Genomic DNA, 15,912 nt, shown 5'->3' on the forward strand with positions numbered 1-15,912 from the left:
ATGCACAGTTTTACTTCTTCTCGTGATCATTTTTCACTAGGTAATCACTGTTACAATGTCATCGCTCAAAGCAAGATATGTCTTGGTGTATCAGAACTTTTTCGAATGTTGTCGCCGATTCTATAGTGAAAGAATCTTGTCGATAATCAGATTGTTTGTGTGAAATGAAAAGTAGTGTACATTCTGAACGTACATGAGCACCAGTGATTATGCTAGAAAGTACGAGTCCTGTACAAATAGCCAACACTCCTAACCCGCACATCAGATTTCGACAACTGCATTTGATACTATCATTCTTTTTTTTAAGAGACAAGTCTGCCCAATAAAAAGCTAAATTTGTGACTCGGTGTTGGCACTGTGTAATTCTTCATGGTCACCACAACATGACAATATCAACAAAAGGAGGAGCAGACACACATTTATTGCGAAGTCACATGGCGGAAGCCCTGCCAGCCAGCAGCAGTCAGGCCTCAACGGCCAGTGGCGTCGTGTTGCCGGAGCTGCCGCCACTCGGGCTGGTGGCATCCTCGGGGCCAGGTGAGCCGGGCTGCTTACGTGAGCACGGCAGCATGTCCGGCGGCACGTGATGCATCTGCACACTCGGTGCATGCACCAGGCACTTGAGGTTCTCGGCCACGGCGCGCACAATGGCCTCCAGGTACTGCTTGCTGTTGGCGTTCTCCTGCGTGACACCACTGCTTGGCATCAGGCTATCACGAATGCTGCACGGCTGCACACACACTTGCTAACCTTTACAGTTTTATCGTATAATGCCTGATTTTTATACTGATTTACGATTGCTGTATTGACATATTTACCAATTTTTTATTTGCATGTAGTTTAGGGGCAAACTCAATTTAAAAAGTAAACAAATGTAGTCACAGAGTGATTTATTTAGCCCACTTTTTGGGGACTCATTCACTATACAAATGTACAAGGGTGGCAGTAACACCAACTGAAAATACCAGTGTGCAACAGCAACCAAATCACCAACAGTCATAAAGTGAATATTTCATTATCAATTTTCATGAATAGTTCTGCTTGTCTTCGGTGCAAATCATTGTTGCCGAGACTGTATGTAGCACAGTAGCTGTTCACAGTATTCCTAGGGGAGAAAAGTCTCTACCTTCAATAAACAGTACACATATTAAATAACCAAATAATTAGCCAAGCGAGGAAGACAGACATATGGCGCGCCCCCGACTACTGTCGGCTTTGCTATCACTGTGGGGAAGCCGGACATATCTACTGCCGATGCCCATACCGCAAAATAGGACTACGAGGATTCGCCGTTAATGCTCCGTGCTCGCAGCAAGGTGAACGCCCTTGCGATATTGTCGACTACCTCGCCGCTACTCAGTGGAGCTCTCGTCGACAGTCCCATTCGCCAACACCAGGCCGCTACCTGTCGCCGCAGCGCCGTCCATACACTGGCCCAGCCCAGGGACGCTCTGCGAGCCCATATCCGGAAAACTAAAAGCAGCAACGAATGGAGGTGCGGTTGCTGTTAATAGAACTGACGAAGACCCTCCACCACCGATCAAGATGCCGAAGAGACTATCTCGACGACGCAATAACACACCGCCATCCCGACGAAGTCTAGAAGCAAAGATTACGCCGACAAAAGATGACCTGATGATGCCACGCAGCAGCCACAGGTCAACGCGACGCAGCCGTGATTCGACGCCAGGACCTAACTCTAACTCAAGGCAAAGAACCACTGACCTCGATGTGCTTTTCGACGGCCATGCAGTCGTCATGAGTGGACACATTGCTGCCTAGTTGAAGAAAGTTATGGGAAGGTCCTCAAATTCGCACCGCTGGAGGACACCTCATTACGCCGACTGGAATCTGCACGGCAACAATTGTCGTTCATGACCGGACTCACTCTGCCACCTTCATTACCCTCCAACAGTGTTCACGAAACATCATACTCGGCATGGACTTCCTGAAGCAACATGGCGAAGTCATCGACCTGAAGTCAAAATTGATAATGCTGTCGGAAGATAAAGTGTTACCGCCGGAGAGCTCTCGTAGTTACCACGCCTTGAGTGTGCTCGAAGAACAAATGAGCATCCCACCGCGCTCTAGCATTATTATTTCCGTCAACACCGAAACACCCGCTGACGTAGAAGGCATCATCGGGGGTGACCAACGTCTACTACTCGACCGTGAAATTTGTGTCGCAAGAGGGATCACTGCACTGCACGGAGGAAAAACGAAGGTACTGCTGACAAACTTCAGCCAGGAGTTCAAGCACATCAAGAATAGCACGACAATCACGTACATCGAGGAAATTCTGGAAACCAGCAATGCGCTTGTCCTCTCTGATTATGCCGCATCTACCCTAGTTCCATAGTTCTCGAACCAGACTTCGACATAAATCCAAGGCTCCCTATGAGCAAGCAGCAACAGATCAGAAGTCTTCTACGACGATACAAAGAGTGTTTTTCGAATGTCAACGAGGATTCGACAAACACCAGTCGCAAAGCATCGCATAATAACTGAAGAGTTCACTCGACCACTCCGCCAGAGCCCTTACCGAGTTTCACCACAAGAATGTGACGCTATTGAGCAACAAGTAGACGAAATGCAGCGCGACGACATCATCCAGCCGTCGAGAAACCCGTGGGCATCTTTTGTAGTCTTGGTTAAGAAAAAGGACAGAACCCTTCGTTTCTGCGTCGATTCTCGTCGACTGAACAAGATCATGAAGAAGGACGTATACCCCTTTCACGGATAGACCGACGCATTGGATCGCCTCTGCAACGCTAAATACTTCTCCTCGATGGACCTCACGTCTGGCTACTGGCAAATAGAAGTTGACGTGAGAGATCGCGAATAGACCGCCTTCATCACGCCAGACGGCCTCTACGAGTTCAAGGTCATGCCATTCGGACTGTGCTCGACGCCTACGTTTCAGCGTGTCATGGACACGGTGTTAGCAGAATTGAAGTGGCAGACGTGACTTGTTTACTTCGATAACGTGATTGCCTTCGCTGGAAATTACGACGATCACCTTAGGCGGCTTGCGACAGTATCAGAGGCCATCAAGTCATCAGGGCTCACTCTGAAGCCAGAAAAGTGCCGCTTCACTTATGATGAGCTTCTGCTCCTTGGCCACGTCACCAGCAAATCTGGAGTCCGCCCCGACCCGTAGAAGACAGCTGCCATCGTAATGTTCCTGCAGCCCATCGACAAGAAGGCAGTGCGTAGATTCCTTGGCATGTGTGCCTAGTATAAGCTATTTGTCAAGGACTTTTCACACATCGCGGAGCTGCTAACACATCTAACCACGTGTGATGTCGAGTTCAAGTGGGAAACGCCGTAGGCCGATGCATTTCAAGAACTCGAATGACGCATGCAATCGGCGCCGGTACTCTCACACTTCGACGAGGATGCCAATACTGAAATCCACACTGAAACCAGTAGCCTAGGTCTCGGTGCCGTCCTAGTCCAGAAGAAAGAAGGACTTGAACAGATTACAGTCGAACCTCGATATATTGAACAGCACGGTGATCGCAAAATAGTTCGATATAGCCAGAATTCGATATATAAAATCACGTAGAAAACGCGTCAAAAACTAGCACAAATCAATCAATGAACCAATCGTGGCGCAATAGATACTCACATGAAGCTTCAAACAAAGTATTTATTTCGTTCGCTGAAAGTACTGAAGCAGCGTAGTCTGCTTCATATTGGCAACCGCGTGCTTGACCACGGCGTCCTCAACATAGTCCAGAAGAGACGGTCCAGTGCCTTCTATTGCGCCGCAGTAGCGGCGTACAATGGCCAAAGCAGCTACAGCCTCAGTTGCAGTCGGGAGCGGGGCAACATCAGCGCTTGCTGGATCAGCCTCGGCAGCGTCTTCGTTCGGCCGCTCAGCAGTCACTTCTGCCGCAATCTCATGTCTGTTAGGGCCGATTTACGCTCGAGCCGCCCATCGCTGCAAGCCGCACCGCACGCTTGCGGTCGCACGAAAAATTGCACTTATCCAGCACTTGTGCACAAATTACGATTTACACTGTGTGCCCAGTGTATACCTTACACATTGTAAACCGAAATTTGTGCACAAGTGTTTGATACGTGCAATATTTCGCGCGACCGCACGCGTGCTGTGCGGCTCGCGGCGATGGGCGGCTCGAGCAAACTCCGCCACTGTTCCGGTGCTGTCGTCACCGCCAACGAAGTCCTCAATGCACATGCTGTGTGGCTCAGCACCGAAAAAGGGCAAGCGCATGTGATCGAGGCGGCCGTGCTGGCTCCAAGCCGCCGCGTGTGTCCGCCGCTACGTTCAAATGACGCCCTCGGCGCAACCGATGTGTGTGGGCAGCTGTCGTACGCAGTAGTCCGGAACGCCCATCGCGCCGCCGCTATCTTCGAGAGTGTTGCGGGAAAGCTCGCCTCCTGTCAACAGAGCGCACTTGGTCCGGGCGGCGGAGTTCGATATACCCATTTTACATCCGGCCCCGTTCGAAATAAAAAATTAAAAATGCATGCGATTTTCCATGTGATATAGAAAGTGTTCGATATACACAATAATTCGATATATCCGTGTTCGATATATCGAGGTTTGACTGTATATCTTATGCTAGCCGGTCACTGTCGAAAGCGGAAGGCAATTATTCTAGGACTGAAAAGGAATCTCTCCCCATCATTCGGGCTACAGCTAAATTCCTTGGCAGGCCATTCAATGTCGTCAGTGACCATCACACATTGTGTTGGCTAGCTTACTTAAAGGGCCCTTCAGGACGGCTGGCACGGTGGAGCCTCAACTGCAAGAATATGACATCACGGTAATCTACAAGTCCGGACGAAAACACTCTGATACGTACTGTCTATCACGCGCCCCCATCTATCCCCCGCCTCAAGACAACGAGGACGATGACGCCTCCCTTGGAATAATAAGCACGGAAGACTTCACTGAACAGCAATGATCAGACCTGGAGCTAAAAGGCCTCGTCGAGTATTTGGAATGGAACACCGACATTGTCCCTAGGGCATTTAAGCGCGGATTGTCTTCGTTCACACTACAAAACAACCTGCTCGTGAAGAACTTCTCATCAGTCCGCGCCAACTACCTTGTTGTTGTTCCGTCAGTGCTGCATCCGGAAGTACTGCATGCCCTACATGACGATCCAACCACTGGGCACCTAGGATTCTCCCGGACGCTGTCGAGGATACAGGAAAGGTATTACTGGCCACGCCTGACCACCGATGTCACCCGTTACGTCAAGACATGCCAAGACTGTCAGTGACGCAAGACACCACCGACAAGGCCAGCAGGATTACTACAGCCGATCGAAACTCCTTGCCAATCATTTCAGCAGATCGGGAGGGATTTGTTAAGACCGTTTCACCGAGCACATGTCGGTGATAATACTTGTGGGGCAGTGTTGTGAATTTTCATCCTTCGCAACTGTGATGAGCATGTGACACCCCCTTGCACATAACCTTTGTTGGCCCGGTAGGCTCTGTGGCCCACCAGGCTCGGTGGCCAACATTGATCACAGCATCAAATAAAGACCACGAGCAGAGTTGCTCGCGGTCTGTCAACGCTCGCCACTCCCGCACTCTGGAGCGTGCCTCGAGCCCACCCCTCGTACACGAACCCGGGCGAATCGTGACACTGGGGACATGTGCAGTCAACTGATCGACCCACACAGCCACGAGTGGCGAAACACTGCCCCCATTCCTGCCACCATGCCACTGCACGGAAGGCTCGAGCTGTTGGAGGGAGATGGGTCCTCCTGGCCAGTCTACGAAGAGCAAGTTCATATGTTCTTCCGGGCAAACAACAAGCCTGAGGCAGGACAGGGGGGACATTTTCCTGGCCAGCTGTGGAACCCATGCCTTCAGTCTCCTGGGGTGCGATCTTGTACGCGTTCCAAAATAGAACGGAGGCGGTCCGTTCCACCGAGCCGCACACGCTTGGTCAGTTTGAACGGTGTCGAACGCCATGACGTCAATTGTGAAGTGATATCTGCTGTCACTCATTCCGTGTTGTCTGCTATCGGACGAACGCAACGGAACGGACCGCCAATTTCGCGACGGAAAGAACGGACCGCCTCCGTTCGAGTTTGGAACGCGTACAAGATCGCACCCCTGATCGACCTCATCAAGCCAGCCACACTGAATGTTAAGATGCTGCGTGAGCTGCTCACCACACTGCACTCGCATTTCAGCCTGACACTGTCCACACTAATGCAGCAGTTCCACTTCAACAACCGGAACCACGGAGAAGGAGAGACCCTCGGGCAGTTTGTCACTGGGCTACAAGGGTTAGCAAGTGCCTGTGCCTTCAGGAACCAGCTGGACTCGCTGCTCCGGGACCGTTTGGTCTGTGGCATAAACAACCCTGCCATGCAGACATGACTCCTGGAGCTTCCCGACCCCTCGCTGAAGGACGCCGTGAAGGCAGCGCTGGCGATGGACGCTGCAGCCAAGGATGCCTGCGAGAGTGCACGTGCAGCTGACTCACCATTGGCGAAAGCGGTGGTCAGCAAGTTAGCGACAAAGGGCAGTATTTGCAGTCACTGTGGTGGTGCCTAATCCCCCTCACAATGCCAGTTCTCCCAAGCACAGTACTTCGCGTGCAGGAAAGCTGGGTACCTTGCATAGGTATGCTGAGGGTGGAGGACAAACAGTGGAGAGCAGCAGCAGCTTGGATCCAGCCCATGTTCCACACTAGCCTGCAGCCAGGGTGGCCGTCGCAAGGGTACACAGTGGAGACGTGCGGCAGCAGGCTCAAGTTCCTCCGTGGCCAGGCTTCAGGTCATGGCCGAGGACCAGACGATTTTCGACATGCGGTGCACAGACCTTGTTCTGTCGTCTGTGCCACCGTACATGCTTACCGTCGAAGCCTGCGGGCACCCGATTTTCATAGAGCTGGACACAGGGCCCAGCGTGTCGGTCATGGCTGGGAAACTGTTGCAACTGCTCCAGCATGTCTATCAAGGTTTCAGGCGTCATGATGTGCAGCTACTCCAGACAGCTCTCCTAGGTCCAAGGACAGGACCAGGTCAGCGTTCGTCTTGGCGACAGGGAGGCAACTTTCCCCTTTACTTAACCAACTGGTTGTCACTGATGCTGCTGGGCCGAAACTGGATTCACACATAGGGCGTTTGTCTACTGGAATACCAGGAAGCCGTCCTGCATGTGGTGAAAGACATCCCAAGACTCCTCACCGATTTCAAGTCCCTGTTCCTGCCAGAGGTGGGCACATTTTCCAGCACAATAGCCGGCATCTATGTACTTCAAGGAGTCCGGCCTCATTTTTTTCAAGCCTCACTCACTCCCATTCACCCTGAAGGACGAGGTCACCCAGGAGCTGCAGCGGTTACAGCGAGAGAGCATCCTGGTGCCCATCAAAACGTCTGAATGGGCCGCTCCGATCATATCAGTCCAAGAGTGAGACGGCAGGGTCAGGAACGGCAAGGATATGAAGGTTACCATCAACCCCATCGCTATCGTCAAGTACCCGCTGCCCAGGTTTAAAGATCTCTGGTCAGCGTTGTTCGGGGGACACAAGTTCACCAAGCTCAATCTCAGAGACACTTACCAGCAGCTGGTGCTCCAGAATGCCTCCCTGAAGTATGTCACAATAATGTCACATAGTAGTGAAAGTAAACTACACAGTAGCAGAACTGTGAATGACAAAACTAAGTTTTAAAGGGCGAACCTGTGCCCCCAAACTTGCTTTTTTATGTCAGTCATCAAATGTTCGAGTAAGTGCTGGTGCCCGCGTGTGTTCCAGAAAGTTCTACACCCTTCGCGTCGCGCATACTTGAAATCAGACTACACAAGGTTCGGTAACAACAGAAAGTGGATAGAACCATCGATCCCGTTCGAGAAATTTCTAATACATGCAGGCGCGTCCTGCACTGTGTGCTAACATTTGTTAGGTGGTGAAACGTGGTCACCCGATAAACAAGTACACGCGTCAATACCCCCCTCTTAGAAAGCATTGTCTCGATGCATTAACATATCTGCCAACCTGGCGAGATGAAAAATCTGCAGACTTGTTTGTTCGCGCCAATGGGGGGGGGGGGGGGGGTTGAATGCACTGTTTCAACTTCCGGTGAAACCGGGGTGAGGGTGGGGGGGCTTCAAACTTTTAGGCAGTGTTCGATGAGTCCTTTTGCACGGACTTAGCAGTAGCAGACTTTGCTCACTTCAAAAATTTGTCCGAGTAGCTTTGCTCAAAACATGGTCCAGACTGACGGCACTTCACTAGCAGCAGGCGTTGGAGGGTTGTGTTGCACATTGATGAGCGGAAGTCAGTTCTAGTTTTTTGCGCCATGCTAAAATCCTCTCACACTCTGCCTTGCTATGCGGTATCACGAGTAAATCGAACATCACTTTAGCAGCTCGGTGAAACATGTTTTTCATCAGTATTTTTCCTTTTTCCAACCATAGACCACTACACGTGCCACCTTTCTTCATTCAGAATGTGCCCTTGAAGACTGTATGCCTGTAGTGTGGCAAACTCAGCTTCAAGAGCATCTAAAGCGTCTTCAGCAGATTCATTGGAATCGCGGGGCAGCAGCTGAGGGAAACTCTGAATAAAAAAACGAAGACTCGAGAGCGATGCCTGTGAAATAAATTTCAGGTTGGCCACCTCCGCATTCTTCCGAGTTGCATTTCAGGGTTGCGTCGACATTCATAACGCTTCACGTCGTCGCATTTCGGAAACATTTTCCATAGAAGAGGCCCAACATGGTCATTGACATTAAGGGGCAGGTTGTGTTTGATGAGGAATCCCGTAAACAGGCACTCTACACATATGACACTATCATCGCAGTTGTTCCGGAAAACGTTCACTATGTTGTCTTGCTGCTCAGCAGTGCGCCGTGGAAACGTGCAGTTTTATGTCCCTTTGCCACCATGTGCCGACGTCGCATCCACATGTTGTACAAAATGCATAATGTTCTCCTTTTCTTTATGTCAAAAAGCACGGAAATTCAGAAGTATAAGATCGCAAAAACTTCTGCAAATACTTTCTTGGGCTTTGATAGCGCCATGGCATCAAGCACACGAGGATTGTAACATTACACGGTGCACCACATACACACGGCCTAGCCAACACTAATCATACACACAAGCAGCAACGCCTTGCAAGCAGCAGCAACAAGATGCACCGTGCAAGAAGGCCTGCATGAAATGCAAGAACTACATTGGCTCTGGCTTTGGTCGGCTTACTAGGCACCGTAGTCGGCTGCTTACGATGATACCGATGGTGCTAGAGCGGCCGTTGTTGGTGATGCTGATGATTACGATGTGGCTGTAGATTTCGCAGTGCTGGTTTCGAAAAAGCAATTATTGCGCAAACAGAGACCACTTTTCGGGAGATATAGGACAGTGATTGTACAATCGCAAAGTTCAGTAAAAAATCTGGAGTCTCCCGGGCAAATCGGGAGGGTTGGCAGGTATGCATTAACATCAATCTTTTATATGACTGCAGCGCTGCTACTACTGCCTACACTAACAGCTTTTATGAATTTGGCTTCGAATCATTGCTTTCCCTTGCAACTAGGTGTAGTTAAGGGGCTTCCACCACCTTAATAGATCACATATTTTCCAACCTTATGTGCCCTCCAGATTGCGGTGTACTTGAAATTAACATCACTGACCACTTTCCTGTCTTTTATAAACTTTCTTATCAATTATATAAACCTTATGAATTCTATAAACTGTGATTAATAGAGAAGACTTCATCGCTCGTGTTGGTGAGCTAAATTGGTGTTCTGTGTTTTCAGAGTCAAATGCTGAATCTGCATTTATTGACTTTTAGGAGCACAAAAAAAAAAATGCATCACTTATTCTACAAGCTTTGTAAACTGCAGAAGACATGTCCCAGCATTACAGAACCCTTGGTTAAACAATGGTCTACTAACTAGCCTATGTAAAGAAGATAACCTGTACCAAAAAGTTAAACATAGCCGTTTCAAGATTCGACTCAAAACTCCCTATAATATCTATTGTAACTTGCTAAACCGGCTGCTCAGGGTATCCAAAAGAAATTATTATGAATTCAGAACCGCCGAAGCCGGCACAGATTTAACACGACAGTGGAAAATAATAAATTCCTTCTTGAACCAACCCCATCGGGCTAAACCAATGAGTAAGCTTCATTCATCAGACGCCACGTATGAACAAGCAGAAGAAATCGTGAACCCATTTAATGAGTTTTTCTGTGACCATTCCTTTGATCATACCACTGATACTCAACTACCATTTCAGTGATGCTTACAATCACTGTACCATTTCCAACTGGCCCAGATGAAATAATTATTGTCCTACATGATTTCAACAATACAGGAGCAAGCCTGGACGAAATCAGTTCTATTAATATTAAATTAGTAGCTTATCTTATCGCTCGCCTGTTGTCTCGGGTTACCAATTTATTTATTTTTATTCAAAAGAACCTTACAGGCCCTATGGCAGGGCATAAAGTAAGGGGGGCATGTTAAACAGTAAAGGTATAAAAAGTACAAATTTCCAACAGGAACAGTGCTATAAAAAGATTACCATGTTACATAATATTGAAAGCACTAGGGAATACAAAGCAATATCTGAAGGCACACGAACACTTGTTACTGTTAACAGAGCAAAGGAATACCGTTTATGAAAATTATATACAACATCGCAAAAATGCACGCTATTGCTATCGTCAAGAAGTACCCGCTGCCCAGGTTTAAAGATCTCTGGTCATAAAGTAAGGGGGGCATATTAAACAGTAAAGGTATAAAAAGTACAAATTTCCAACAGGAACAGTGCTGTAAAAAGATTACCATGTTACATAATATTGAAAGCACTAGGAATACAAAGCAATATCTGAAGGCACACAAACACTTGTTACTGTTAACAGAGCAAAGGAATACCGTTTATGAAAATGATATACAACATGGCAAAAATGCACGATAACACACACTATATTGGTCACTCGTGAACGGTATTAAATGGGAAAAGCATAATAACTGAGAGCGGAACGTGTCGGGATTAGATATGAAGGCTATGTTATCAGGGACGTCATTCCAGAGACGAATGGCACGTGGTAGTGCAGATAAATTAAATCCATTTGTTTTACCGTGTATGCACATGAAACTGAACTGATTATGTAATTTGCATGAAAAAGAGTGGGGTATTTGTAGTTCTAACCGAGTTTGTTTATTAGTGTAAATATATTTCTGGAATAAGCACAGAAGAGCGATGTTACGATTTGATCTTTAAGACTGGAGTATTTCCAAGTCAACTAAAAAAAAAAGCAAAAATTATTCCAGTATCTAAAAAGGGTGACCGCTCCTACACTTCTAATTATCACCCTATTGCTATTCTTTCTTTCTGTAGCAAGGTTATAGAAAAATGTATTGAAAAGCGCTTAACCAAATACTTCTCAAAATTAAAATTTTTTTCACCAAATCAATTTGGCTTCAGGGTACAATCCTTGACTGACTGTGCGATGCTTCCTTTCACGGATAAAATAAAAAGCTTTATAGATGCCGGTTTCTACGCAGGATCAGTTTTTATCGAATTATACAAAGCATTTGAATCCATAAACCACGTAATCTTACTTACTAAACTACCGGCAGTAGGCATCAATGGCCCAGCATTAGCACTTATAAAAAGTTACTTAACAGATAGACAACAAGCTGTGTATTTTAGTTCCTCATTTTCCAAATTCAATTTAACCGATAAAGAGTCCTACAGGGGTCTGTACTTGGCTCACTACTATTCCTGCTTTATATAAATGATTTACTTGGTTGTTTATCAGAAACTGAGGCCTTCCTTTACGCTGACAACACCACATTACTTGCAACCAATCGTTCACTAACTTCCCTGACTACTAAGCTAAACACCGACCTGAAAAATATTTTAATGTGGTGCCAGCTTAACTCACTAAGAATAAATCCTACCAAAACGCGTTTCATGCTTTTTCATTCGAATCATAGGACACCAGAATTCATTCCCACTGTCAACGTAAACGCTCTTGACATCAGGCGTTAATGAATGCTCATGGTATAATTCTTGACTCAAACTTAAAATTTACGAAGCATATCGCCTATTTGAAATGCAAAATTTCTCCCGGTGTTAGAATATTACTTACTAAATCTAGGTATTATTTTATCAAACCAACATTGCTAATCTTGTATTATTCTTTTATTCACAGCCATCTAAATTATTGCATTACAGCATAGGTTAACCAGGGTGTCTACCAAGTTTACATTTCAATATTCCCCGAGTTTTCTAGGTTTTCCCCGAGTGCTTTTGCAAAATTCCCTGAGTGATGCAGAGCTATGTTTTATGTCAAGACGGGCTGAAACCAGTCGCGCAATGCTGTCACTCTCTAGTAAGCATATGAAAAAAAATTAAAAAAATCTACTTAATCCAATTTCAATACTAAGTAGTGTTTATGTTATTCAAAAAGAGATATTTTTAAAAAACTTCTGCGCAAAACAAACAGGGACAAGGAAAAGGAGCAACAAGGACGAGCGCTTTTTAAAAACAGGTTTCATTTGCAAAGAACCACCTGCTTAAATACCCACAGGTCTGCGTGATCTAGTCAACAGAACATGCCTATAGCGCATATAACAAGACTTGCGATAAAATGCCATGGATCAGCACTACCCGGCCAACACAAACATAGTAAAGCGCATAAAACAAGCACTTAAGATGAAAATGCATTAAAGATATGATGACAGAAGCGAATGCTCTTCATCCAACAATGAAACAGAAGGATGGCTGATGCATTCTTCCTTTAGTTTTGCAATCCACTGAGCTTCCACAACTCCTCTCGCGATTTGATTTGTATGCCTAAACAATATGTCGGTGCTTCTAAGACAAGGTGAGCAAGCATGTTCTTCACAATGGATTGCCAAATGAGTACTAGGGCGACCTTTCAGACTAGACAAGTGTTCCCTTAGTCTCGTGTTAATGCAGCTCGCAGTCTGCCCAACGTACACAGGACCACACGTCATAGGAATCTGACACACTACGTTCTCCGCGCAATCGACAAAATGATTCTTACGCGGATCTTTAGTACTATATTCTTTCTTTGCATTATCCTTACTTTCGAACTTACTTTATACCCTAGAACACACACTACCTATTTTGTTTTTAGCCGAAAACACCACTTTTACTTCGTAACTCCCTGCCACCTTTTTAAGTCTGTATAAAAGGCTGTGCACATACGGAATCACTGAAACCTTGGAAGCTAAATCTTTCTGCCTTTGATTCTTTGTGCATAGTTCTTTATCCTGTTTAATTTTTTTCATTAGTCTAGCGCATGTCGCCAGCATCACAGTGACCGGGTGTTGGCTGGTTCTGGTCGCGGGGTTCCTTCAGAAAATGTCGAATTCCTTAGAAGTACAGGATCCGTACTTAATGAAAAACTCTGAAGGCCTTGTGAATATTCTGGCATCGGACAGTACAAGTTGCAGCTCGGGATTCAACATAGATATTCAAGATCTCTACTATACCTTGCCGCATGGGCCCCTAATGTGCAGTGTTCATGATTGCATAGCAAATGAGAATGACGAGGTGTCTTTCCGCAACACATGCGGGATGAATGATGAATCCTTTCTTGAACTACTACATTTTTATTTAGTGAATACACGTGTAGGATTCTGTGATGAAACGTATATACAGGCAAGGGGTGTGTGCATCGAGTCAAAGGTAGCTCCCATGCTTAGTAGCATTTTTCTGGGAAGCATAGACAGAGAGCTGGCAAAAGAATTAGACGGTGTAGTATATAAGGTATACAGATATGTAGATGACTACTTGATTTTGGGCTGTCGTGTAGAGAAGGATGCTTTCAGGAATAGGGTAGTAGAAGCCTTTAATTCTGTGGCAAGGGCTTGACATTTACTTTGGAAGTACCGGTAGACAATAAGCTACAGTTTCTTTATGTCAAGTTAGAATTTCTACCAGAACATGTGTGTTGGTCGTTATCACCCCGAGCTGGAAAACCACTAATGATCTATGCCTCAAACCATTCCAGGCTTGTGAAGAATGGTATAATTATTTTGTGTTTCCGGTAGGCGTTGTTGAAGTCATGTCACCACACTGTAAACATTGCATTTCTTAAGCAAATTGATCGGTTGTGAAAGGCTGGGTACCCGCTTGCTGTGATGCTGACGGCAGGCGCTAGACTAATGAAAAGCTTAAACGGGATAAAGAACTACGCACAAAGAATTTAGCTTCCAAGGTTTCAGTGATTCCGTATGTGCACAGCCTTTGATACAGACTTAAAAAGGTGGCAGGGAGTTACGAAGTAAATGTGGTGTTTTCGGCTAAAAACAAAATAGGTAGTGTGTGTTCTAGGGTAAAAAGTAAGTTTGAAAGTAAGGATGATGCAAAGAAAGAATGCAGTATTAAACATCCACGTAAGAACCATTTTGTCGACTGCGCGAAGAACATTGTGTATCAGATTCCTACGACGTGTGGTCATGTGTATCTGGGGCAGACTGCGAGCTGCATTAACACGAGACTAAAGGAACACTTGTCTAGTCAAAAAGGTCGCCCTAGTACGCATTTGGCAATGCACTGTCAAGAACATGCTTGCTCACCTTCTCTTAGAAGCACCGACATATTGTTTAGGCATAGAAACCAAACCGCGAGAGAAATTGTGGAAGCTCACTGGATTGCAAAACTAAAGGGCAAATGCATCAGCCATGCTCATTTTCATTGCTGGATAAAGAGAATTCGCTTCTTGTAATATCTTGTGTCAGCTTCCAGTTTAGGTTTCAAATCGGCTACGTCAGGGCGCCACTCAGCGCCAAACGCTGTAAGTACACCTGCTGCATTTCCCCTCACTGGAATAAAGTGATTCTTTGTCTGGTCCCCTACTTGAGCAGTCCAGCTCTTCTCTGCGGCGTTGCGCACCCCGGCCACTTAGGCCTTAGGCAGTAGGTCCTCCGTCCAGCCGCCCCGTCGAAGCTACTACACTTCTGCCATCATGTCTTTAACACATTTTCATCTTAAGTGCAAGTTTTATGCGCTTTGCTGTTGTTACGTTGACCGGCTAGCGCTGATCCGTGGCATTTTATTACAAGCGTTGTTATTAGCGCTATAGGCATGTTCTGTTGATTAGATTGCGCAGATCTGCGAGTATTTAAGCAGGTGGTTTTTCGAAAATAAAACCAGTTAGAAAGCACTCGTCCTTGTTGCTCCTTTTTTTCATGCCTGTTTGTTTTGCGCACAAGTTTTTTAAAAATGAATCTGTTACAACTAGGCCGACTCACAGTTATGCTTCAAAAAGAGAATAGACAGGAGGGGTTAGTAAAATGCAGAGTAAATAAAATGGCTTCGTAAAAAATTGCAAATCGAGTCGGACATTCTCAAATACGAATAAAAAGGAGATGCATACAGAAGCAAATATTTTCGAATATGAGCTATTTCTATCAACTGATTGCCAGCTCAGCAAAATGAGGCCCGAACTTTGTCACAATTAAGATTCTCTCTCAACAGCCCGTAAGTCAACCTCAACTGTCCTGACATACTCTCAGCCCGCGTACGACACCTCAGTGTTGTGTTTCACTGCTTTAAAGAGTTTATTTTGGTTTGGATGAGGGGGGATCTCTGCATCTCGGCATCAGCCAACACTTTGTTTTTTGAGCTCAAGCTCCTTCAAAGAGGCAGCGGCACACTTCCTTTCCCGTTAATTTCTCAATGCATAGGTCCTTTCTGTTCTTGTCCTCATTCTGCCATTCGTTTGACCCACGGGGCATTGGAAGCATTCTTTTGGTCAGTTGCACAGTCCACGTCCGATTTTTCGAACTTCCTAGGGGCTGCGAGGACGTCCGAGAAACCGGTCAGTTGGAAAAAATAATGCATGTTATTTAATGCCCTTAAGGGCTCAAACCACCACAGGCACATTCGAAAACGCTCTGAAGGCCTGTCAGTACACGTACT

At 46.3% G+C, this 15,912-nt stretch overlaps 1 protein-coding gene across 2 annotated transcripts in view; it reads right to left on the reverse strand.

Moving 5' to 3' along the window:
- Positions 1–402: 402 nt before the first annotated feature.
- HDAC3 (histone deacetylase 3) overlaps positions 403–15,912 on the reverse strand; it is a 170,212-nt gene continuing 154,702 nt past the window's right edge. The window contains exon 8 of one of the 2 annotated variants that reach the window (XM_070525397.1): positions 403–682. In XM_070525397.1, the coding sequence (XP_070381498.1) occupies positions 464–682 (219 nt within the window). In that variant the 3' untranslated portion in view covers positions 403–463. Of the gene's footprint in view, positions 696–15,912 lie in introns of both variants that reach the window. The other variant, XM_070525398.1, reaches the window with a different exon arrangement.

This window comes from Dermacentor albipictus, chromosome 9 (assembly GCF_038994185.2).
Source record: "Dermacentor albipictus isolate Rhodes 1998 colony chromosome 9, USDA_Dalb.pri_finalv2, whole genome shotgun sequence".
Classification (NCBI taxonomy): domain Eukaryota; kingdom Metazoa; phylum Arthropoda; class Arachnida; order Ixodida; family Ixodidae; genus Dermacentor; species Dermacentor albipictus.